At 41.0% G+C, this 23,581-nt stretch overlaps 1 protein-coding gene across 6 annotated transcripts in view; it reads right to left on the reverse strand.

Annotated features, from left to right (window-relative positions):
• The window catches only part of TEC (tec protein tyrosine kinase), a 50,031-nt gene extending 26,904 nt beyond the window's left edge, over positions 1–23,127 (reverse strand). The window contains exons 1-3 of one of the 6 annotated variants that reach the window (XM_051790001.1): positions 22,967–23,127; positions 22,412–22,487; positions 9,134–9,316 (exon numbers count right to left, since the gene is read on the reverse strand). In XM_051790001.1, the coding sequence (XP_051645961.1) occupies positions 9,134–9,271 (138 nt within the window). In that variant the 5' untranslated portion in view covers positions 9,272–9,316; positions 22,412–22,487; positions 22,967–23,127. The other 5 variants (XM_051789998.1, XM_051789995.1, XM_051789999.1 and 2 more) reach the window with 5 other exon arrangements.
• Positions 23,128–23,581: the final 454 nt, after the last annotated feature.

Raw genomic sequence — 23,581 nt, forward strand, 5'->3', positions numbered from 1 at the left:
CCAAAAAGAGAGGATACCCAAGTTCACAGGCATCAACAGGTGAGTGACCAGAACACAAGAGAGGACCCAAGAGGTCACCTAGTCAAGGCACCAGCACTCCAGGTGGGGTCTCACCAAAGTAGCAGGGCAGAGTCACCTCCTTGATCTGCTTTTGATGCAGCCCAGAAAACAGCTGGCTTTCTGGGTTGCAAGTGCACATTGCCAGCTCGTGTCCAGCCTCTCATCCACCAGCACCCCCAAGTCCTTCTCGGCAGGGCTCTCAATCTGTTCATCCCCCAGCCTGTATTGGTACTGGGGGTTGCACTTGTTCTTGTAAAACCGCACGAGATTCCCATGTGCCCACTTCTCAAACTTGTCCAGGTCCCCCTGGATGGTATGATGAGTGTCAACAGTACCACTCAGCTTGGTGTCATGTGCAAATTTGCTGAAGGTGCACTCAATCCCTCTGTCTATGTCATTAATGAAGATATTAAATAACACTGGTCCCTTTTGCACTTGTCCACATTGAATCACATTCTATAAAACAAAAAAAGTAAACAACCAAACCCACCACACACCTAATCCCAACATACCACTTGGATTTCTAGACTTGTTTCTTAAAATGCTTCTTCAAGTTTTATGTCACCTGAGAACTCAGCAAGTTTCTATTCCAACAAATCACTAGAGAAAATATTGCAATGTAGAACAGGACACCCCATTCAAGACAAGCTTTCAATCTGAAAAGAAGACACCAATGCTTATTCAACACTGTACCAGTTTCCCATGTGCTCTGCAATCAGATTTACATTAGGCTTTTATAGGTAATTTCTAATGTGAAGTACATGTGAAAATGTGCCATACATCACTGTCAAAAAAACCTTATTGGAATGAAAACACAGGATATCTGCTTCTTCTCTGCTACCCACAAGACTTGTTACCACATGGCAGAGAGAGCAGAAATGTCTGAGATTATTTTTTGTTTCTTCATTGGTTGGCGTGCAATTTTTGTATCTTCCAGGTAATTTCAACAAGCCTGGTTTTTCTCGCACTTTTCTTTAAATTATCTTCATAGATTACAGTTTCTCAGCTTCTCCTTTGCACTTTTTTAAAACTACGTCTTCTCTAGCCTTCTCTCATTTATCTTCCAGCACTTCCTTCTTAACCCCTTAAAGACTGATCCACTCTAGTCATAAGGTAAATATCCATGTCTTGTCTGTGTCTCAACAACTACAACTTATGTTTTTCAACTTCACCTATGTCTGATTTTTCTGACCTTTCTTTTGTTGGATGTTACAGAGAACAGGGAGTCATTACTACAACATAACCAACTTCTTTACAACTTAAGTTTCTTTATGAATTGCTCTTTACAAGTGAGTATTCCCATGCATCTGTTAAGCTGCCCCCACATGAATAGCTTTAAGTTATTTCTCTGACTTGAACAGTTTTCACTTGCCCCTGCTTAAAATTTCCAGTAAGTACAGCTTCAATGTGATTCATGTGGAAGTGTATATCCACTTCTGTTTCCTAGGTGGGAAACAGCAGACAACTCACAATCCTCTTCCAGGACTAGACAGAAAAAAATTACTGTGCAAACTTGCAAGCTCTATCTTTCTCTCCTTAAGAAAGCTCTATCATTATGACCTGTGACTTGGAACAAAAAAAGCTCTGTCAATGTACTCATTTCAGAAAAAATCTTACATTAAAAAACAAGAGTAAGTGATCAGAAGCATTTTAATGTGCTTTCATTTATATAAAATAATTAAATCACGAACGCAATGACTAATGAAATCACCTAAATCAGGGTAAGTAAGTTAAAAATAATAAAGGATAAGCACTATAGGAATAAACAACAGTAGAATGTATCAATATTCTGTTAAAAAAAAAAAAAAAGTAAGTAGCACAGCTTTTTGGAACTCTCTAATGTTGTTATGCTCCATAGGAAGTATTTGTGCAAGAGCAGTGTGGCAATGAAATTACACAATTTTACCCTGAAACCTGCAGCTTTACAGTGGGCCCCAGAGCTTTTATTTTTCCTTCCTTAAAATATCACCACAGTAATTTCAATAGGTTCTGTCTCCGCTATATTCAAATTACAAGAACCAAACACAACTCTTAGAGAAGAACCTTTTTTCCTTAGGAAGAGACTATCAAAATGGGCAACTGCCAAGAATGTTCAAGTTTTTATTCTGCCTTTTTCATTTAAAACCTGGTTGTTTTTTGGTAGTTGTAACAGTTCTGCTGTTTATACAAAAAGGTTTTCACACAAGTCTGATCCTGATGGCAAATACCACTACTTCCAGTGAAGACAAGAGCATTCTGCACCTCCCAAGATCAGCTCATCAGAAAGCCGCCTTCTACTTGACTGCACAGAAAAATCCTAAATAAGACTCTTAACGTTTTCCATCAGGGGCTATCCAATATCCTCTGTGCGTCCATTCCAGAGCTAGCAGGTATTGCAGCACTAAGTCTCCCCCATCTTGTCCTCCCTCTAACACCACAGACCTCTGTCCCTCCAAACACATGCAGGGTAACCACAGGGACCAGGATTAAGCCTATAATGTCTGAAAGCGAAAAATCCAGGATAAACCATTTATTGCTGTGAACTGTAATACATACAGTAAACGTGAGCAAACAATAAAAACACTAAAGCTTAAAGAAATTTAGTGTTAATAAACACTCAGCTTCAGACTCATGGTCAGTGCAAGTTGCTGTGGGCTGGAAAGGTTAATGCAAGCACGTGCTATGTGTGGGAGGACAGTAACCAAACCACACACATCAGCACACTTTCAAACTAAAGAGTATCACTGCTAAGCAAGATGAGAGACACAGAGAAATACTATGGTGAAAGGGAACATTCCACAGCTTCAATAGATATGAAGGATACTAACAGTCCACACATTGATAAGAATCTTTGAAATTATAACCAGATCTGTGGCAGTTTTGAGGAAGCACCACACTCATGAGAAACATACGAAAAGTTTTCAAACCAACAAACTAGAAGGACATCTCACTTGCGCAAACCAGCTCCTTTTAACTGCTCCACTGATGAGAAGTACTTTAACACCTACATTTATTATCTTTCCTTCATCTCGAAGAATTTCCCTTGCCTAAAATGCCAACTAGAGCAGAAACCTGTAGTCTGGTGGCACTTTTAAGTTCAAGCGAGATGCTCTGTCAGCATAAGCTAACTAAAACTTGTATGAAGTACACATTACTTACTATGATGGCTCTTTAATGAAGCAGTAAGCCTGCTCCAGTCAGGGCTGTCAGACTGCCCCATCATCTTCTCCCAATTCAGAGATACCTTCTCAACATTCATTGAGAAAGAATTCACAACAGTCAGACTTCCTGCCACACAAGGAGAAAGAGGATAAACCACGAGTACTTTGTGGACCATTCTGATGGGCATAGTAGCTTGGGTGCTATTTTTGTGTGGTCTGTCCTATTGGTTAACTCAAGAGGAATAAATGAGCAGCAAAGCCACTCTGCAAAGGAGTGTGTGGGGCACTTGCAGCGTGGGGCACCAGCCACCAGGCATACTGGTAAAGTGAGTCTTCCTTTCAATTGCCACTGTCCAGCTGACATTTACTGATGTATTTCAAATTTCAGTGATAAGGTGGACTCCTTGATAAACACTAAGGTTTGGTTTTCCAAACAGACACAGAGAAAGTGTAAATGCACCAATCCTTTGAAAATAAAGTCCAGAGATTTTAAACTGAATATGCAAGATACGAGGTCACTTTCAACAGAAAATGGTCAAATGAACCTAGGGCCATGCACATGTGCTGTTATTTCCACAAATGCCTCCTTGGATTTCAAAACTGCAATCCATTCAAGATGAAATTAACAATTTGGAAAAAGTCATATTAAAACTTAGCTAACTTTTTGCTGCTCAAAAATACAAAAAGCCATTCCAAATGAGATTTTTTATTATTATTATTATTACTTCATGAAATACTTGATTTTCAAACAAGTAGGTTCACTTCAAAATTGCTTAATTTTGCTTATTAATTTCCTACTGATTAGGATTTTTTTTGATTTCTTGGAAGAAAATACTTCAGGAAAATGAAAAGAAGCACACCTGAAGTATTATACTGAGCTTTCAAACCACACCAAATTGCAAAGAGATTTTCTGATTAAATATTTCAAGTTAGTGTTTCCTCTTTAGAAGACTATATGCCCTTGCTATACAACCAGATTATCCAGAGAAGTTGCACTGCAATCAATTACTCCAGCTGACACCAGTAAGAATAGTGCAGCAGTTCTCAAGAGCAAGGGCCAGTTTGTGAAAAAATGCCTACCAGCCCCCACTTTCAAATCGCCATAGTTACTACTGTCTACATAAATGTGTTTAAAGCTGGTTTGGTAAGTCTACAATGCATATTTGAGAACACTGTACATATCTTAAGTCTTTCTGACTGCAGCGTATTCAGTTTTATAGTACATCTGCATACTGAGAATAGGAAGATATTTTACTTCTTCCCTATTTTTATACATTCAGGACCAGTACTCTGTGCTTGGAGACCGATTGAGTTATTTCTTACTACAATGAACTTTTATCTTCATTACAAATGGAACCCATCACATTCAGATTTCATTAGCCACTTTTGCAACATTAAGGAAAAAAATACAGAAAATACTGTTTCTAATAATGACAGCAGCTAAACCATTAAGGGTTTCATGAAACAATATTAACACAGCTTTTTATATACTTGTAATTATTGTTAGCCCAATATTGCTCAATAGTGCAATGATGGCATTTCCCCAACAGTTACACTTACTGATTCTCAGAACTCATGACCAAAAAGAAAAAAAAAAAATCAAAACAAAACCAGAAGACATCCCAGTTTAAACAGAATATTCCTCTTTAATGACAGTAAAAGCTCATCTCCATGATGCTTAAGGTAAGTTTCTTCCTGATGTATCTTTATTTTCAAGCTTCTTAGCGTCCATCCTTTTAACAAACCTAAAAGTGATATTTCTTCAGTTTTTTTATCCAACAGCATAATGCCCAGAAGACATTAAACCATAAGAGCCAAGGTCCTACTGACTTCCTACACAAAGTAGGCTTCTCATTGCATCAATCATAATTGTAGAGCTTTGCACAGGTGACCTAAACCAGGACTCTCCTTCCTTAGGATTCTGTACTTTGAAATCAGTCTCGAAATTCAGCCTCTTCACCAATTGTGTAGTTATACTCCATCGATAGTTCACACACCTCCTCCATGACCTACAGTAGTGCAATATTTCTAAATGCAGAAACTATAATTCTCCTTCTCATAGCAGCAGTGCAGTTCCAGTTTCACTGTGGGTACTTTGTACCATGACAGGGAGCCTGATCTGCTTGAAAGCACATATAGAAAGATTTAAATTGGTTATGAGCAAGTTAAAACAAGATTTTAGCCTGCTGCTTGTAGTCATGTTTGAGAGATAATAATTTATTGCTCCAAGTAGGTAATATGGTACTTTGTCAGGACATAGGACAGAAGAAAACAAAGAATGCTTCTATAAAGTGCAGTGTTGGTCAAAGAGCAAGTGATGCTTGACTACCAGCTGCAAAGTACAATTAAATCTCTCTGCAGTGTTTACAAGAACAATATTTGTTATGGTTGACTGCTTTCTGTTGCCATAAATGTTCCATTTCTGTCATCAGACATACCAAATATCTAATTCTGTCACCTTATTTACAATCCTGACCAGCCCACACTTTGAGTATTGACTAATCTGGTTAACGAGATTTAGTTTAATCTTGGTTTTAAAAAGAAGGGGTATGATTATTCACAAGCCCACAAACCCTGGGGTTTTCTTGAACTTTTTACTGAACTCCCATAGAAGTTAAAATGGAAGAAAAGAAAATACTTCAGCTTGGCCAACAACCACTCTGGGAATCATACACTTGCCTAGAGGAGCAGAACTCAGCCACTCTTGGCAGATTGCTACTACTGCAGTGATGGGATTAAAATGAGGGTGTGGGATCCTCTTGGCTTGGGATTTCCACGCTTATTTTACCAATCTGGAGTTTGAATATCGCCAAGCCCGAAATGAGATCAGTCTGTACCCATCCTTTCATTTGTCATGTCTTTAAATTCAAACAGTATTCACATTTATTTCAGCAATAAACCCCCAACCATTCAGAGGGGGAAGAATTATTTTGATCTCTAGTAACTTTTTTCCCCTTTATATAAATTACCTCAGCCAAAATATGCATGTCTTACTGTAAATGTAAATTTAATGCCACTGTAACAGACTTTAAAAACCCCACAAACAATAACCAAACAAATGATAAAACCCCCAAACATTTTATCCATTTAAGTTGCCCAGTGACATAAAGGAATAACTACCACTGTGTCACAGAGATCTTAGTCACAGAGTAATTTTTTTTCAAACAGAAAAAAATATTCAGTATGCCTCCCTAGGATCAGAGCTCATTATTTTCAAACAATATTGTCAATAAAATAAAATGCTGACTAATGTTTAAAAGAATCTAAAATGAGAAGAACAGTGAAAATAAAAATGGTTTTAGGCTGGAAAGTTATGTGTCATGACTGAGCCAGTCTAGCAACCTGCTGATGTCAACAATCCTGTTCTCCTCCACTGCCTGGCACAGCCTCTGGCGCTTGTTAGATCCTGCACCCAGCTTATGTAGCTTGCTAACCCAGCGGAACACTAATCCAGAAAAAATAAAACCAGATCAAATATCTTTCTGCTGACCTAGTTGTGGCCTTCCAGTACCTAAAGGGGACTTTCAGGAAAAACAGAGAGAGATATTTACAAGTGACAGGACAGAGAGGAATGGATTCAAACTGAAAGAGAGTGGGTTTTAGATTAGATACTAGGAAAAAATGCTTTACTGTGAGGGTGGAACAGGTTGCCAAGAGAGGTTGTGGATGCCCTATCCCTGGAAGTGTTCAAGGTCAGGTTGGATGGAGTTCTGAGCAACCTGGTCTAGTGGAAGGTGTCCCTGCCCATGGCAGAGGTTGGAACAAGATGATCTTCAAGGTCCCTCCCAATCCAGGCCATTCTATGATTAGCAATATTTTTCAGAGCAGTATGGGTTCCAAGAAGTGCCAGGTCCAATTCAAGTCAATGGGGGAGGCTAGCAAGGCTAGGACATGGATGAGATGAACCTGCCTGTTTCAGCAGCAAACTGATGGCCTAGTGTAGGCATAATATTTCAGCCCAACTGTCTGTATCTTAAACTGGAACATTTTAAGAAGTTACTGCCTCCTCAGCTGAGGGCACTATGGGCAGCCCTACTCCATCTCACTGCAAACTAAACTCATAGTTCAAACCCCCTCTCAGACAGATCCACAAGTCAGTCTCTTGGAAAGGTATTTTAGCCAGAGGACATTAACCTGGAGAGGATCAGGAAAGCTGGAAGGGGAAAGCTGGAACTGGTAACTTCTTAAAGAGTGACAAGTAGACCTGTAAAACCTGTTTGTTGGATTTCTATTTGTTCTGAACATGAGCTGACACAAGATAAGTATGCAAGACATGTTTAAGAGGGCTTCTTAGCCCCCACCTCTTTATTCTCTGAGAGGGAAAGCATACATATCTCAACTCCACAGTCAGTAAAAACACACTGATTCATACTCCAGGGTTGAACAGCTGGACCCAGAGGGCAGAAAGTCTAGTCAGAGGCCCGTAACTAGCACTGTACCCCAGAGGTCCAGTCTTGTTCAATATCTTCCTTAATGACCTGGATGATGGAGCAGAGTGTACCCTCAGCAAGTTTGCTGATGACACCAAAATAGGAGTGACTGATACACCAGAGGGTCATGGTGCCATCCAGAGAGACATAAAATGCCTGAAGGGAGGGTGCAAAGAGGACAGAGACAGGCTATTTCCAGCAGTGCCCAGTGTCAGGACCAGAACCAGTGAGCACAAACTGAAAGACAAGAGGCTCCATCTGAACATCAGGAAAACAATGTGTTTTTTACTGTGAGGGTGACCAAGCACTGGCACAGGTTGCCCAGCAAGGTTGTGAAAACTCCGTCCATGGAGATATTCAACAGCCATCTGGACATAGATATTCAACTGCCAGCTGGTCCCAGGCAATCAGCTCTATGTGGCTCTGCTTGAGCACAGGGCTTGGACCAGAGGGCCTCCAGGGGCCCCTTCCAACCCCAGTCAGTCTATGATCTTGTTCTTAATCCCTGACTGTGTCAGAGAATGTCATCCTGACAGCATGGTGAATTCAGTTCTGGTGCAACCACAAGGTCTGGCAGAGACACATGCTTAGTAACCATTAGCTCTCTCCTGTACCCTCTTCTTCCACTAGAGGTAAAACAGCCAACACAAGAGGTTGTAGGGTTGTCTCCATTAAGTTTTATTGTTAAATGGCTTCCCAACATGTTGGTAACGGCATGTTACCCTAGCTTTTGTAGCCATTTGTGACAAATATGGAAAGGAGCCTCAGTTAAGTGGAAAATCGCACTCCCAGCACTAAGGATATGACAAGGTATGCTGGGGGTAGGTGCCCTTGATGAAACTGAGTCTGGAGCTCATTTGAAAAAATGCTGGTCTGAGGATTTGCATAGTTTACACTAGTTACTTCTCGTGTAACTGAATTTACACAGAAAGTGGTAACAGGGATGAATTGTTTGTGTGGTTAAAGATAAACTATTTCCAGCTTCACTTCAATCATTAGGTTGCATGATCCACTCTAATGGATCTCATCTCTGAGGAACTTGGTCTGCAACGCACTGCTCCTATCAAATGCTCCTCCTGTTCGAATCCAGTTAATTCCCAGATGTTAAAGTAATTGCCTTCACAGTAAACACAGCCACAAGCAACTATGATTTTTAAGTTTTTCCATCTCTTTGCCACTTTGTGAAAGCAGTGATTTTTCATCTCTCTGGAGAAAGAAATCAGCCTTGATGACCAGCTATAAATGCTGTTTTCTGTTATTTCTGCCATCCAGGCAATGTACTACAGCTCTGAGAACCGGTTCAAATTGACTACCAGATAAGTTATCTACACCTCTGTCAACCTGCATTGTAAATAAGAGGAATGGCAGCTCATGTTCCTTCCTGCCAATGACCATTTCCCCCATCTGCTCACGACAGTATGATATATAGTAGGAAAAAAGCAAATATTATACAAAAGCAAAAAGGAACAAAGGTACTTGGTAGTATAAATCTGTGCCTCTTACCTCTGCTCGACCTTCATAATATGTTAGCATAGACTTCGTAAGTACAAAAAGTCTCTCTTTGTAGTTTAAGGGGGAAGTCCTCTTCTTCTGCTGTGATCTTTTAATCAAAATCTCTTGTAGGATAGTAGTCATATTCATTTCAGCCCCTTGTCAGCTCTCTTTCTAGCCATTGAACATCAATTCCTGTGAAGACGAGAGGAATAAATCATTACATCTCTGGAGGATCACAGAGTTGGAGATTTCTGTAGTAAAAAGAGCTTCTAAATGAAACTGCCTGAATATACAGAAAGCTGGAGCTCATTGTCAGCATCTGGAAGTTTACAAAAGTTAATTATTAGACAAAAAAGTTCAGGTTTTGCTCAGCTGAGGTCTGAACTAGCGCATTCCCAGGAAGCCAAAAGCTGTACATGACTGGGATGAAATAAGGTACACTGCAGCCTATGTCACAGAAAATATGGGTGAGAAGTCTGAAATGTGCTTCAGGTAAACAGGAGTGTACCTTTGTGCTCTTTACCACAAAGTCCTAACCTGCATACAAGTTATAATTGCTAAGGTCTGTGTATGTATACATGCCATTTGCAAAAGAGTTCTACATATAAAATTGAAGATCATAGAATATCCTGAGCTAGAAGAGACCCACAAGGATCATCAAAGTCAAGCTTCTGGTCCTGCACAGGACAGCCTCAAGATCATACCATGTGCCTGAGAGTATTATCTAAACACTTCTGGAACTCAGACAGGTTTGCTGCTGTGACCACTTCCCTGGGGAGCCTGTTCCAGTACCCAATCACCCTTGGGGTGAAGAACCTCTTTTTAATACCCAACCTAAACCTCCCCCAACACAACTTCAGACCATTCCCTTGGGTTCAGTCACTGGTCACCACAGAGAAGAGATCAGTGCATGTCCCTCCTCTTCCGCTCATAAGGAAGCTGTGACTGCAATGAGGTGTCCCATCAGTCTCCTCCAGGCTGAACAGACCAAGTGCCCTCAGCCGCTCCTCATACGGCTTCCCCTCAAGGCCCTTCACTGTCTTTATTGCCCTCCTTTGGATGCTCTCTAACAGCTTAATATCTTTCTTATATTGTGGAGCCCAAAACTGCACACAATGTTCAAGGTAAGGCCGCACCAGTGCAGAGCAGAGCGGACAATCCCCTCCCTCGACCAGCTGGCGATGCTTTGCCTGATGCCCCCCAGGACAGGGGGCTCAGTAACATCAAGATGCTTTGAAGTTCTACAGCATGACTGATACCTGTAGCACAGACGTAGGAGTACAAAAAAAAAAATCTCACCCACAGTTACTTTGTTTGCAAATCTGGCTACAGGGTCCTGCCAGAGACATTGTCAGGCAATCTCTCTGTTCTTTGCAATGATGCCAACCTTCTCCCTCACCTGCTCACCACCACCCTGTTGTGCCACCCTGCCTTGTGCTGGTGCAAGCGTTCCTCCCACTGGGCTGGGAAGCAAGCTAGGGAAGGGATCCAACCAGACATTTCATCATGCAGCACAGACAGCTGCCTGCATGGACTCATCAAATGAGGTGGCACAGAGGCAGGAATGAAAGGTGTGGGAGAGCCTGTGGAGAAGCTGTTCCAGAAATCCTTTTCTCCCTTTCCCTTTTTTTCCTCTTTCTGCCAGCCCTGCCCATGGCACCACCTGGCTAAGCTCTCATATCCCATACTCCTGCCATTTCAACAACTGGATGTAGTTGTTCCCTGCTTTAAAATATCCTTTTCTTTTCAATGAATATCTCTGCATACGCTAAAAAAATTACTCTGCAGTTTACATGGAACCATAAAATAAGACCAGGTTAGGATGCATAAGTAAAAGACTAAAATTGGACTGGAAATTGTGATTGCTATCAATAATCTCTTTTTGTTATTTCTCTTCTTTTGATATGTATACACACATACATTTTGTTGGTCACATCATATTGCTGGGAAGAAGGCAAGATCTTTTTTAATAGTAATCGTCTTGAATATATTCTGTAACTACTAAAGCGGTCCAATTCTGATTTATTGCCCTTCTAAAAATAAATTGGCAATCTTAAAGGTAATTGTGGAAGGAAGAATACTACCACAAACTGAAAATACAAACACTGTTCAAAAAATTAAAAGTCAGTATTAACTTTCACACTAGCTTAATGCACACAAAACTTTAAGGGTTCCCATCACAGGCTCTCCTACTAAAAACAATTATTCTGTTCTCCATAGTAAAAATTCTCCATTGGCACTTAAGAAAAAAATAATTATTATTCATCTTAGAAACTGTGATCTCAGAGATCCCTAGACTGCTGCACTGGAGAGCACAAGAGGGATGCAAAATTAACTATGATTTCTCAATACTGATAATGCTAAAATATTTTATTTCCCATCAGCCCTCTTTGGTCACATTAACATTACACAAGAGAAAAAGAATCCTTTTGACAAAATTGGGGTTAAAAAATAAAAATACCAACAATGTAATTGGTCAATGTCTGCACCAGGTTGCTACACTGAATTAGCCCTGCTATGGAGATCTCAGCAGATTAGAACCAGTTTCCTAGGTCACAAGATCAGCCTTTGAATCTGCATTCGGTCACAGAAAGCTGTTTTGTTTGAGGTTATTTCCAAGTCAGTGGCTCCAGACACATTTCTGTTTCAATAAATAAGGCTCAGGACAACTGCACCCCCACTCATTATTCTGGAAGTTCTTTTCCAAAATTCCAATACTCCATTAAGAAGCCCCTGTAACAGTCACCCTTGCCACTTATCAAATCCATATGTCACTGCTTTTCTTCAATACAGCTTTAGACATTTTCTGCACACTTCCTCCCCAAACACTCCATTGTTCCCAGACATCCCTCAGAACATGAAGCTGTTTGCGTGACACGTTGTTATCTTGTTATAAACAGCTGTGGGAATTTCATGCTGACACCCATATAAACTTTTAACAGTATGACTTCTGCCAAGAACTTGCCCCGTTCCCTGCCAACCTTAGCTACATGATAACAAACATGATCTAATTTGCAGAGATGTTGAAGACTCAGAATTAGGACTGAAATCAGAAAGAGTTACAGATTCTCAGCTTTTTTTTCGGGTGGGAAAACATTCTCAACTTTAAGTATCGAAATACATGCATCAACTTGCACTATCTTCACATTATACAAATATTCACCTATAAAGTCACGAAGTCACCACGCACCTCTCTTAAAACAAATGAAAACAACTGTTCAGATAAATCTGATAGGTCAATATTGGTCAAGGTGCACAAAGTACATTTTCATTTGTACACAGAGCTTCTTATGCATGTCAGCTTTCCCAGTTTTCACTAGGGAAAACAGAGGCACTAAGTGATGTGGTAAGCTCAGGTGTTTCAACATTACCCATATATCTTCTGGTTCCCACTCCCAGCTCCTGGATTGTGTTTGTTTATTGAAACAATTAGTCACCGTAAGCTGGCTGGATGGTAAGCACCTGCAACATTCGAACAGTTCAATAAATGTATGAAAGTCCCAGTGGAAGTTCTAGTAAATAGAAAAGAGAAAGTGCATCCCAATCTGACCAGGGCTCCTCTGACCCAAATATAATAAGGTATTGTCACTTTTTATGGCACAAAGCTTTGTATCACACATAGTCAATGGAGGAGTTCACAAGAAAAAAGGCACTCTGAAAAACACACACCACAACAGCCATAAACCAAACACCAACAGGAAACATTTGTTTGTGGCTCAAAACAAAAATAAAATCAAGGTGTAACTGTTTTCTGAGTTTCAACAGCTCGTTAGTAATACTAACGTTTCCCCACGAATTTGGGTCCTTTAGTGCAAAGTCTTATACTAAGCTGATGAGCATTCAAGATGCCCATTCTAACAAATCAACATCCTCAGCTTTCTGACTTGGGTTTCATGCATCCTGCACAATAGCTTTTTTCAGATTTGGGACACATCAATTCAAACTAGTAGCAATTCCAGATATGTATATTTAACATTGAAAACTTATATCCTAGGGCAGTACATTAATAAAAATTATTCATTATTCACTAATTCAATTTTTAAAAGTATCAAAATGTCGATTTTAAATACACAGGTGGTGCCTTGTAATTCTGAATCAAATATGTAAGTCTTTCAGAATATTTTTTCCTCCTTCATTTAAATTAATTCAGATAAGTTTGCTGATCAAGGTCATACTGTGTCCCTGCAAATGGCTGCAGTGGGGTAAGTGAACAGGCAACAGGAGCTGCTCTGGGTAGAGAGCAGAAACATGCAGACAGAAGGAAGAAGAAAAGGAGAACTCCTTACCCTGGTTTTTCTGATGGAGCTTCTGTAGCTTTATCACGAAACTACAAACTGAGTTACATGTGAATATTTATGTACATAAGTATTCAGCACAGGCTTATTTGAATAATTACTACTCAGTGTAAGCAAGGGTTGCAAAATATACTCTTGTATTGTGTTTTTGCCCTACATTTAAGGTTGCAAATTCAAACTCCAAAAAAATAAAATACAACTGTTATTAATGCCTATTTGAAAGGTAAATTTCACAGAAATACAAAAGAAATATAACTTAGCAAAATCTGTCATAATTTTAAAATTCAAATTGAGGGGGAAAATACTATCATGATATTTGGAACATATCATATGCCAGAAAAAGCAGAAGTAAAAAAAAAAAAACCAAACTTATATTTACTTTTTTCCCCTTTTTTTTTTTTAACAGCAGACTCTCAGAAACCGAACAAACTTCTATCATATGCAAGTTTGGATTTTTTTTTAATTGAGAGAAATGCAATTTTGGGGTACTATTTTCTAATAAATTTCAAAATTATACCCAAAGGTTTGCAAAACCTTAGTCTCTTTTTGAAAAATCAGCCAAACAATAAATGGCTAATTTTATATCTAAGTAAACCCTACAAAAATTAGATTCATATTTGTCTGCACTAAATTTAGATTAAAAAGTAAACAGGTTAAGGGGCAACTCAGTGACAACTCTGACTGGAGATTCTGAGATAACCACGTGATGTTGCAAAATATCCTTTATTCAGCAGAAACGTACTCATGTAAGCACACAGGAGGAGTATTTTACTGCAACTAGAACCAGTTTTCCAAAATTCCTTGGAAAGAGGCTCACTACATTTTACAAAATACAAGCATTTGTTTCCTTTTAGCATTCTAACTTAGGTACTTGGGGTAAGCAGAGAAAACAATGATGAAAAATGATGGTCCCTCTTAGATAGGGTCAGCTGGCATCAAGGTGGTTCATCACACCAAACTGGAGGATCAACTCATCAACCATCGCAAAAGACAAGTAGAGCCGAAGTGCACAGAACAGCTCAGAAGGCACCCCAACACCTCTAATTCCTGCCCTCATCATAATTGAAACAACAAGCCTTCTCATTCGTCCTGGAAAAGTGGTAAGAGCACCAAAAGGATTTCTTTCCCCTTACAGTGACGATTTAGGAGAATGACACGTACATGTCTCCAAATCATTTATAAACTCAGCTATTGCTCTTTACTTGGATTTCCTGTAAGCAATACACTCCAATTACTACATTATCCTTTCACAGCTTTATATTGCACCTTCTTCCTGAATAAATTATTTAGGAAAGGAACCTCTGCTGTATGAAACAAAAATTACATTATTACCATCCATGATATAGAAAATATGTTGACATGGGTATTTTTTTCTTTAAATTATTTAGCAATAACTTTGAGTTAGCAACCAAATAATGGGATACCATACAAAGGATAGAATGATCAATTTTCACTAACTTCATCAACTTCTTGTATTTTTATTCATTCCTCTAGAGCCCAGTACTCATAGCTTTTCTTATTTCTTCCACATAAAGCTCTGTAATATCTATAAACTTGCATTGACTATTTTGCCTTCATTTTATATCATTTGTTCTTTGCTGCAAGACAATAAAGCTGAAAGTTAGTTTGGGACACATGAAAGTAAGGCACAAAAAAAGACTTTGAAACATCAATATTTGACATTAATCCTTAAAAAGGAGATGGCAGACTTTACCAGGTACAAACTTTGGGGCTCAGGTTTATTTTATTCTAAATACGGTGTATAAAGCAGAGTGGAAACAGCAGACAATTTTCTGATGACATTCAGCAGCTCTTGCCCTCTGTGATGCCATCACCAAGACTTCAGGATGCTGCAAGGAATTTGAGCTGGCCAGATGAGGCAGAGCACAAAGAGATTTGCTTCTTCACTTGTGCAGCATAAAGGTCTGGTGAAGAATATTGGTTTGGTTTACTCGTACAAATACAACTGACACTCAGCTGACAGAGAAGAGGTCAAAGATAAAGTAAGAACAGGAAGGGAAGGTCAGGGTCTGAACTGGGAAGAGACATATGGTATACCATATATATATGGTCCCCCTTACATGTTTATGTACCTTCGAAAGGAAAGTCTTTATTCCGGCAAGTTTTTTTCAAAGTAGTGTTAGAGAGGGAAATGGAAGAACTATCTCCAAACTGACATGGCATTGGTTTGGAGGAGCAGAAGCTCCAAAAGAGCAGTCTAGATACTTCGCTTCTACGCAGACCAAGGCTCCTCCAGCAGTACCCCGCTGGCCTGTGGGACTGGGTGGACTTTTAATAAAGCAGAGCGGCTGCTTCAGCCTTTTTTCCAAAAATCCCCTGCCGATAAGAAGGGAAGAGAAACAGTAACACCCACTTACTAAAGAAACAGGCAAAGATGAAATTGGCAAAGGAAATGGGCGATGCTTGTGCTAAAGCTTTTCCTAATTCTCCAGGAAGCCAGAGGTTTAGAGGGCTGGAAAAATAAAAGCTCTATTAAATCAGAGGTTGAACTAACTCTCTTTAGGAACCCTAAAGCTCACCATCAAGTAGGAGGACAATTGCTATTGTACACAAAACTGTAAATCTGAGCAAAACAAATCACATCTACGGGAAAGAAAAATATAAAAAGGAAAGAGATCAACAGTGCCTGAGGGTATCCTTCTTTTTAACTATAGTAAAGGAGTCTGTTTAATTTACTTTCTTCACAATTTGAGTTAGTTTTTTCAAATGTTATACAATCTCAGGTGAGCCTGTGATCTATTACACAAAAGATAAGCTTAATTTATTTTAGTATTTAAGACACTCTTTTGACATGGTCTAACTAAAAGACTGTAATACATACAAATTATGACTGGCTTTATACACAGGGAATGACTAATACTTCCTCAGTTACTTCTTTTTCCAAACACTCCAAGAACTTTTTTTCCCCTAAACAACTACTTGTTCTCCAGTTACTAAAGAACTACTTGTTCTCCACCCTCTAGACTGCATGGAAGCTGCCCAGTAAGAAATACTCCAATAATAAACTGGGGAATTTCTATTGAAGAAAAAGCTGTGAAGATGACTCAGATGATGAAGTTCTGGCCACATCTCACGTTGACTAATGGATATATTTACCCTCAAAGTCTTCATTTTTAGGTAGCATTATAAGGTCACTTGATAAGTGTTGCTTTTTCGCACCTACTGAGCATCTGACCAGCCCCAACAGACAGTGCTGATATATCTGAAGTTACAGGTCAGAACCCAAGGCAGTAAGTGGGAACAGGAAATACTGCAAGTTCCCATTTGTCAAGTTTCCCCTATATCGTTTTCACCGGGATATGTTCCCTCCGCTACAAAACAAGGACAAGAGACTGAACACAAAATAAATGACCATCCACATTTCAGCTGACATGTTGTACTACTGTTCCCACAGCTGGCAAAGCAGTGGCGTTCGCAAGGTCAGCATTCTTATCTTATGATTCCAGAGTCTCTTACCCTGTTATGTGGATTGATTTTGGCTGGGGTAGAGTTAAGTTTCTTCACAACGGCTAATATGGGGCTATGTTTTGAAATTGTGCTGATCACAGGGTTGATAATATAGAGATGGCTTTATTATAGCTGAGCAGTTTTAGGACAGAGCCAAGGCCTTTTCTGCTTTTTGTACTGCCACACTGGTGAGGAGGCTGGAGGTGTGTGGGAAGCTGGGAGGAGACATAGAAGGAGGAAGGGGGGGATGTTTGGAGTTATGACTTTTGTCTTCCCAAGAAACTGTTATGCATGATGGGGCCCAGCTTTCCTGGGAATGGCTGAACACCTGCCTGCGCATGGGAAGTAATTAAAGAATTCCTTGCTTTTACTTGCATTTCAGCCACTTACTAATAAAGTCTCCATATACAGGACTGAAAAGCCAAGCTATGACCTTAAGGAATTTTTTTTCCACATACAGTGCAGCCTAAGCAACAGGGAATACCCAAAGGACTTTACTTCACTCACATCAAAATATAAGTATTAATTCAGGGGAAAAGTTTCTTACTGAATCTGTAAATAAACACAACTGAGACAGTGCTGTAGTCTCATGTTCTCCCTTTCCTCTTGCTAATGTGAGCATCTCTAGCAAAGCAGCTTGTTACTCTGCTCTCCTTGATGTCAGTTCTCAGATGCTGAGCTGTTTCAACTGTTGTGAGTTAAACAGGGAATGAGGGCACTTGTCAGGTGTCACAAGACATTTATCGTCTCAAGGAACAACATTCAGCTTTAAGTCTTTGAGACATGCAACGTGGTCATTAATGCTTAATGGTATATAACTCCACTCTGGTTACTTACAGTGAGACATAGGGATATTACAGAAGAGGCATCACCAGAAATTGGGCTGCCACAATCTACTCCTGTTGAGGTCAAAATCACAAGGAGTAAAGTTAAGGCACTGCAAAGGTAAGATAAGACAGTCCTTTATGGCTAAGTCTCAGGTTTTCATGGGGAGTATTGGCATCACACTGACTTTCAGATTAATTTCAGCTTAAAAGATGCAGAAAAGTACTAAACAAAATTGAGGGAATTTTGCTGCTTGCCCATTACTTTTTTTTTTTAATCAGAGAACTGCAAGCCCCTTCATGCTTGGTGAGAGTGCCCTGGTAGGAAGAGAAAGCCACTGTGGTGACAGAGGAGCCATTTGCAGCCCCTGACACAGAACGAGGGCCCTCTTCTCACTGCTCTCACACCCCACAGCCTTTCACCTGTCATTCTCCCAAAGTTCCCAGTGATAAAACAGACTCCCACAGGGTCACACAATCCAAAGTGGGTGAGGCCCCCTCTCTTCTGCTCCTCCCACCATGCCACTGGGAATTGATCTGATTTGCGACTTCACCTGGAAAGAGATGCTCATAACTGGGGAGAGGAGGCAGGGAAAACACACACAGTTATTCTTTCTGCCAGGATATGGAGCTTGAGCCTGGGATATAGGACACCCTGTAATTCACAAGACAAGAAGAAACCTCGAATACATTAAGAATTTATGTATTATGATTATCTCACCTACCCCATAGGCTAGCACAGCAAACCTGATAAGATTTGTGCACAGGGCTGCCTAGGACAGATTTACAACATTCAGCTAAAACAAAAGGTTATTAGATATCACCTGGGTCTGATGGCAAGTTATGTGGCTATCTTGTGGAGAAGAAAAAAAAAACAACAAGATCCTTTTTTTGTTTAATAAACAAAAATGGTCAGGAATTTGTCTCAGTCTAACATACAGTATGCTCACTCAAAGGGTAGGGTCCCAGTCTCCTGCCCAGATGCTGCTTCCTTTACCACCCAAAGCCATTTTTTGCTGCCCCACATTCAGGTGGAAACAAGGCCTAGATCTTAAAAGTTAGTCAGATCACAGCTTGTAATAGGCACAGGGCTGAACAAAAACCCTCCTGACAGGAAACTCAGCTGTGACCTACTTGAGCACACATGAAGTTATGCCCTATGGGTGGCAAAGTGGCACCCATTCACAGATCTGCATGAATGAGGAAAAGCAAGAGTGCCAAGAAAGAGTTTGCCCAGGTCCCACATACCTCAGCACACTACAGGGCTTTTTCTTCTTTTTCCTGCATTTGTTTAATGTTGCACAGGATTTTTACCTTAAGAGCTGAAACAGGGTAGCCCAGTCGGCAGCCTGGTGCTTTGCCTAAGAAGAGGAGTTGTGACTGCAAACATGGCCAAACTTCTTCCAGTCACCAGGAGCTGATTTACATGGCTGGCCTCAGCAGATGGGGAACAGGTCCTGTACATCAGCTGTTGGCCAGGCTCAGATTCTCTCAGAGCAACTCCTCTCTCTGCAGCAGGCCCTGGAAAACCATGTCTCCTGCCCACCATACCAAGGCTGGACCACACTAAGCTAGGCATGATCTTCACTGAACCACCCAGACTACAGAACAGTCATCCAACCAAGATGTATCTTTTCAGCAATATCTTTCTTCTCCTAAATGTTTGAGTACTGTCAAAACCAAAGACTGCTCCTAGCTGATGTTGTTCTTCCTAAGAAAGGTAAACCTTGCCCATGATGGACAGATCTACTTCCAGGAGTCTTTTTCCCAAGATTTCACGATCCCATCTGAACACAGTGGCCACTTCACAGTGCTTGCAAGGAACAGATCTCTCCTTACTCCAGCCCACCTCTATGCCCAGGAAGTTGCAAAAACCTTCTCCCCTCCCTGCAAAGCACCTCCTACAATGCGACTCATCTCCCCACATGTCAGAAATTATCTATCTGTTTTTCAAGGTTCTATCTCACATGGTATTTTCCCTCACTCTGAATCACAGCCTGTGTGCCTCAGCTGGGGCAGGGGATGACTGAGAACTGCCAGCACTGTAATGGCCACGGGGCAGTGGTGAGTCACAAGCCTCTGCTCCCCAGTTCCTCTTCTATCTCACCAGACAAAAGGAACATGTGTCCACCCAAACATTAGTTTCCCTCAAATTGCACAACGCTTGCTTTCCTAATGCTTTTTCCTTTAGAAAATACACTTAGAAAAAAAGACCAGAAGCAGGAGAGCAGAATGCTCCTCTGCCTAACAGGTAGCAGAGTAAACTCATGATTTGTCTTTAGAAGTAACACCCTCTTAACAAAAATACTTTCTTGAGACCCAATTGACCATTTGTTGAAACACAGGTGCAATTTCATTGGTTTCTAGAGAGTTGTGCCCCCATTGTATCAGTATATATCTAATGCCTAGTGCTAGCATGAGGCCCTAGCCAGGATAACGAGGGTAAATTGAGCTGATACCTCTGCAGTGGGAAGGAGATCAGTCAGGATGCAGCTGATGTAGTGAGAGTCTTTCCCTTGCACTTTGCATAATGGAGGAAACTATGGGTATCCACAGGTCATTTAATGAACATCATCATTCTAATTTCCATGGTGCAAAAACAGACTGATCATTGCTGACAATTTTTAGCCAAGTTCTTGATAATTGTGTGGAAATAGAAGCATCTATATAATAATAAAAATATAGGTAGCACAAATGCAAAAATATATGATACATTTACTTCAGGAACACATACATTCTTTAAAATATAAAAAATCTAACACCTCAGGCCTTCTTCACCATGCCAACCTGTACTCCACTCTGTCCAAGTACTGCTTTCCATATCTTTCATTTTTTATTGTGGTATTTCCTCATCCTCCTTCTGCAGGAGAGCCATTGTAGACTGCTACAACTGATTTTTTTTGCATACACAAACCTGCCCTCTTTTAAAGCACAGTTCCAAGTTCAGCAGTGAATAGGTAATAGTTTAATGAAAAAAATTCAAACCATGCAAAAGTAGAAAAACACCTCAGACATCAATGGTTAACAAAAGCTAATTATTATTTTCCATGATCTTTGCATTGACAGCAGGCAGCACAGACTTCTATTGTTTAAAAAACAGAACATGTTTTGCATATTTGAGGTATAAATATTTGTATGAAACTTACACCATCGCACCTTATCTTCTGTATGCAGTTTATAAGCTAACACAACACAGAGGGAATTAAATCTACAAGAGGTTGCACTTCCATTTGGTGGAGGGGAACATTCTTGATGCTTCCAAGCAATTTTGTAGAAGTAACCACTTCCCAGTTATTTTAATTTTAACTACAGGATATCATACTATCACGGCATATCTGAATACAATGTTGTTTCAGGGCAAAATGAAAAAATATGGAGCTGATATTGTTTTATCAACTCTATTATTTTTCTCTCTTTTTATCCATTGTAGGCAGTCAGCCAGGTTACTGGATACATTGCAATGCAAAATCCAGAATGCCTACAGCTAAGAATTAAAATGTGACTTAATTTAGGACATAGTTCTAGCTGCCTCACAATCAATAAATTAAAAAAGATTTCAAAGACTTTAAAATTCTACATTAACATTAAAAAAAAAAAAGTGGCACTCCTATAAATTTTGAAGGGCTAATAAAATCAGGTCTTGCAGCTGAGAACTAGAGTTCCTTCAAGACAGAGAGCTAACTGACAGTATGTTTTTGATTTTCACACCTTTGACATTACCTTATTAAAACAAAAAAGGTGCCAAATATAACCATACTGCTCTGTTTTCAGTGGTTTCAGCAGACAAGCTCACATAGAAATAATTTGGTTCAAAACAATCCTAGTATTCATTCAGAAATTTAGAGGAATGTGTAAGGCACCCTTTCATCAAGGACTAAATGCAGAGATAAATGTGATTATTTAACGATAAGACGTAATTTCTCAATAAATAAAACACATAAAATAAAACCTAGAGAAACATGAAGACTATTAGAGGAGACTCTGACAGCAACTGGGCTCTTTCCTGCTGCAGTCTCCTTAAAAACCATAACCACCAAATGGCTATGAGTAACACCCTGTGCTACCTCCCCACCTACAAGAGCAGTACCCAGGAAACAAGACCAGGACACCTGAAGGGCCTCTTCTGCACAGGTGGCATGATCCGAGCAGCACAGCTGGTGTGCCAAAAGGTAAGAGGAGCATGTGCAAAGTCACTCCAGGCACCCTGTCAAGTTAACTGGGAGCTTGTTTGTATGTGTGCTGCTTTTGATTGCCCAAAATACTCTAAACATTTATATAACAGCAGTAAGTAATAACCCATTTTCCAGTCACTGGAGGGTTCTGAAAAATTAAATGAAACTTCACCCTCTATCAAAGGTGGGACAGTCAGATAAGGTACCAGCAACATTTACTCTAAAATAAAAACAAATGCTCCAGAAGCAAGTACGCACAACACACCTTTTTATCTGTATTTCTGCTACAGTCAGTTTTTCCATCTGCACAAGCCACAGTCTCGCTTATTTGACTCATAAAACAATCCTAAGTATTTCAGATGAACATTTGTCACAGTAAGGCACCCATCTATCCTACCAAGCAGGGAGCTTGTGGCCATGCCTACTCTAAAAGCTCACTTTACAAATTACAAATAATTACCGGTTCCAAGTTACAGGGGTGCAGAAAGGAAGGCTGCAGAAAAGCACCATGCAAGTCCAGTCACTTACTGCACAAGCAGCAGGTATGCTGTATCCCAGCACGAAGGACTGTAAGAGCATTCACCGCCAAGAAAGGATAACCCCGCTGTTGGATAGAAAGCAGGGGGCATTATTAGGATGACTGAACTCACACACAAGGCAACTTTTGCCTTGAGATGAGGCGGAACAGTCTTAGTAGAGCACAGTGGTTACATGGATGTAAGGAAAGAGAGAAGAAAGTCACATCAAGAAGGAAATACTCAGCAATGTTGGCTTTCAAATGCGTTTGATAGCCTAGATAACAACCCTTATATTACACAAATTACAGCAATTTTAAGCAAAGGTTTAAAAGGCAGCTTTTGTCATTGCTCCCGCTTACAGGTCCCAGTGACACCTCGACGTCGAGGAAGCGGTCCCTCTGCTCTTGTGGCGCCCACACTTTTGAAGTCGCAAACAGCGGCCGCTGCAGGGTGGGCTCCGTGATCCGGCACCCCCCGAGACAGGTCCCTGTGAGCGCGGAGGAAGGAACGGCCCCTCTGCCTTGCGAGGAGCGCCCGCTGCCCCGCAGCCCCGGCTCTGCCTTACCTGGCTGTCCCGGCCGCCGCCGCCGAAGGAGCCCTGGCGCCGGCGGCGTGGAGGGAGGTGGAGGGAGGTGGAGGGAGGCGGAAGGAGAGAGGGAGAGAGAGGCACCGCAGTGCCCCGCTCCGGCTCGGGAAGGCACCTCCTCTTTATCCTCCTCGCCGTCCCGCCGAGCGCGGCTCCCGCGGGGCAGCGGCGGAGGAAGCGGCGGGGGCGGCTCCTGCGCGGGCCCCGCTCCCCGCCGGGCGGCACCGCCGTCCAGGGCGCCCTCCGCGGGCGGGGCAGGTGCAGCACGGCCAGAAGCGCAAGTGAGAAGGTGTCTCACATCCAGCGCAGCCGGCGGAAGCTGCCCGGAATCGTGTCGGTGAAGTACAAGAAAAAGGCAAATTACACAGCTCAGTTGCAAACTCTCCCCCAAAATCTAGGTGCTTGGCACCAGCTGGCTTTAAACTGTGCATAAGCGGTGCTTCGGTCAGACATTTCTCGTTCCAAACCGCAGTGAGTGTGAGCGCTCGCGGGGCTGCGGGCTGGGCTGTAGGGAGGCGGTGGGCACAGCGCTCCCCCATCCCGAGTGGGCTGTTCACCCCAAGGCTGCTCTTCTTTAATGCCCTTCACAGATCT

This window comes from Manacus candei, unplaced genomic scaffold (assembly GCF_025592945.1).
Source record: "Manacus candei isolate 608988 ecotype Guabito, Panama unplaced genomic scaffold, ASM2559294v1 h1tg000028l, whole genome shotgun sequence".
NCBI lineage: Eukaryota > Metazoa > Chordata > Aves > Passeriformes > Pipridae > Manacus > Manacus candei.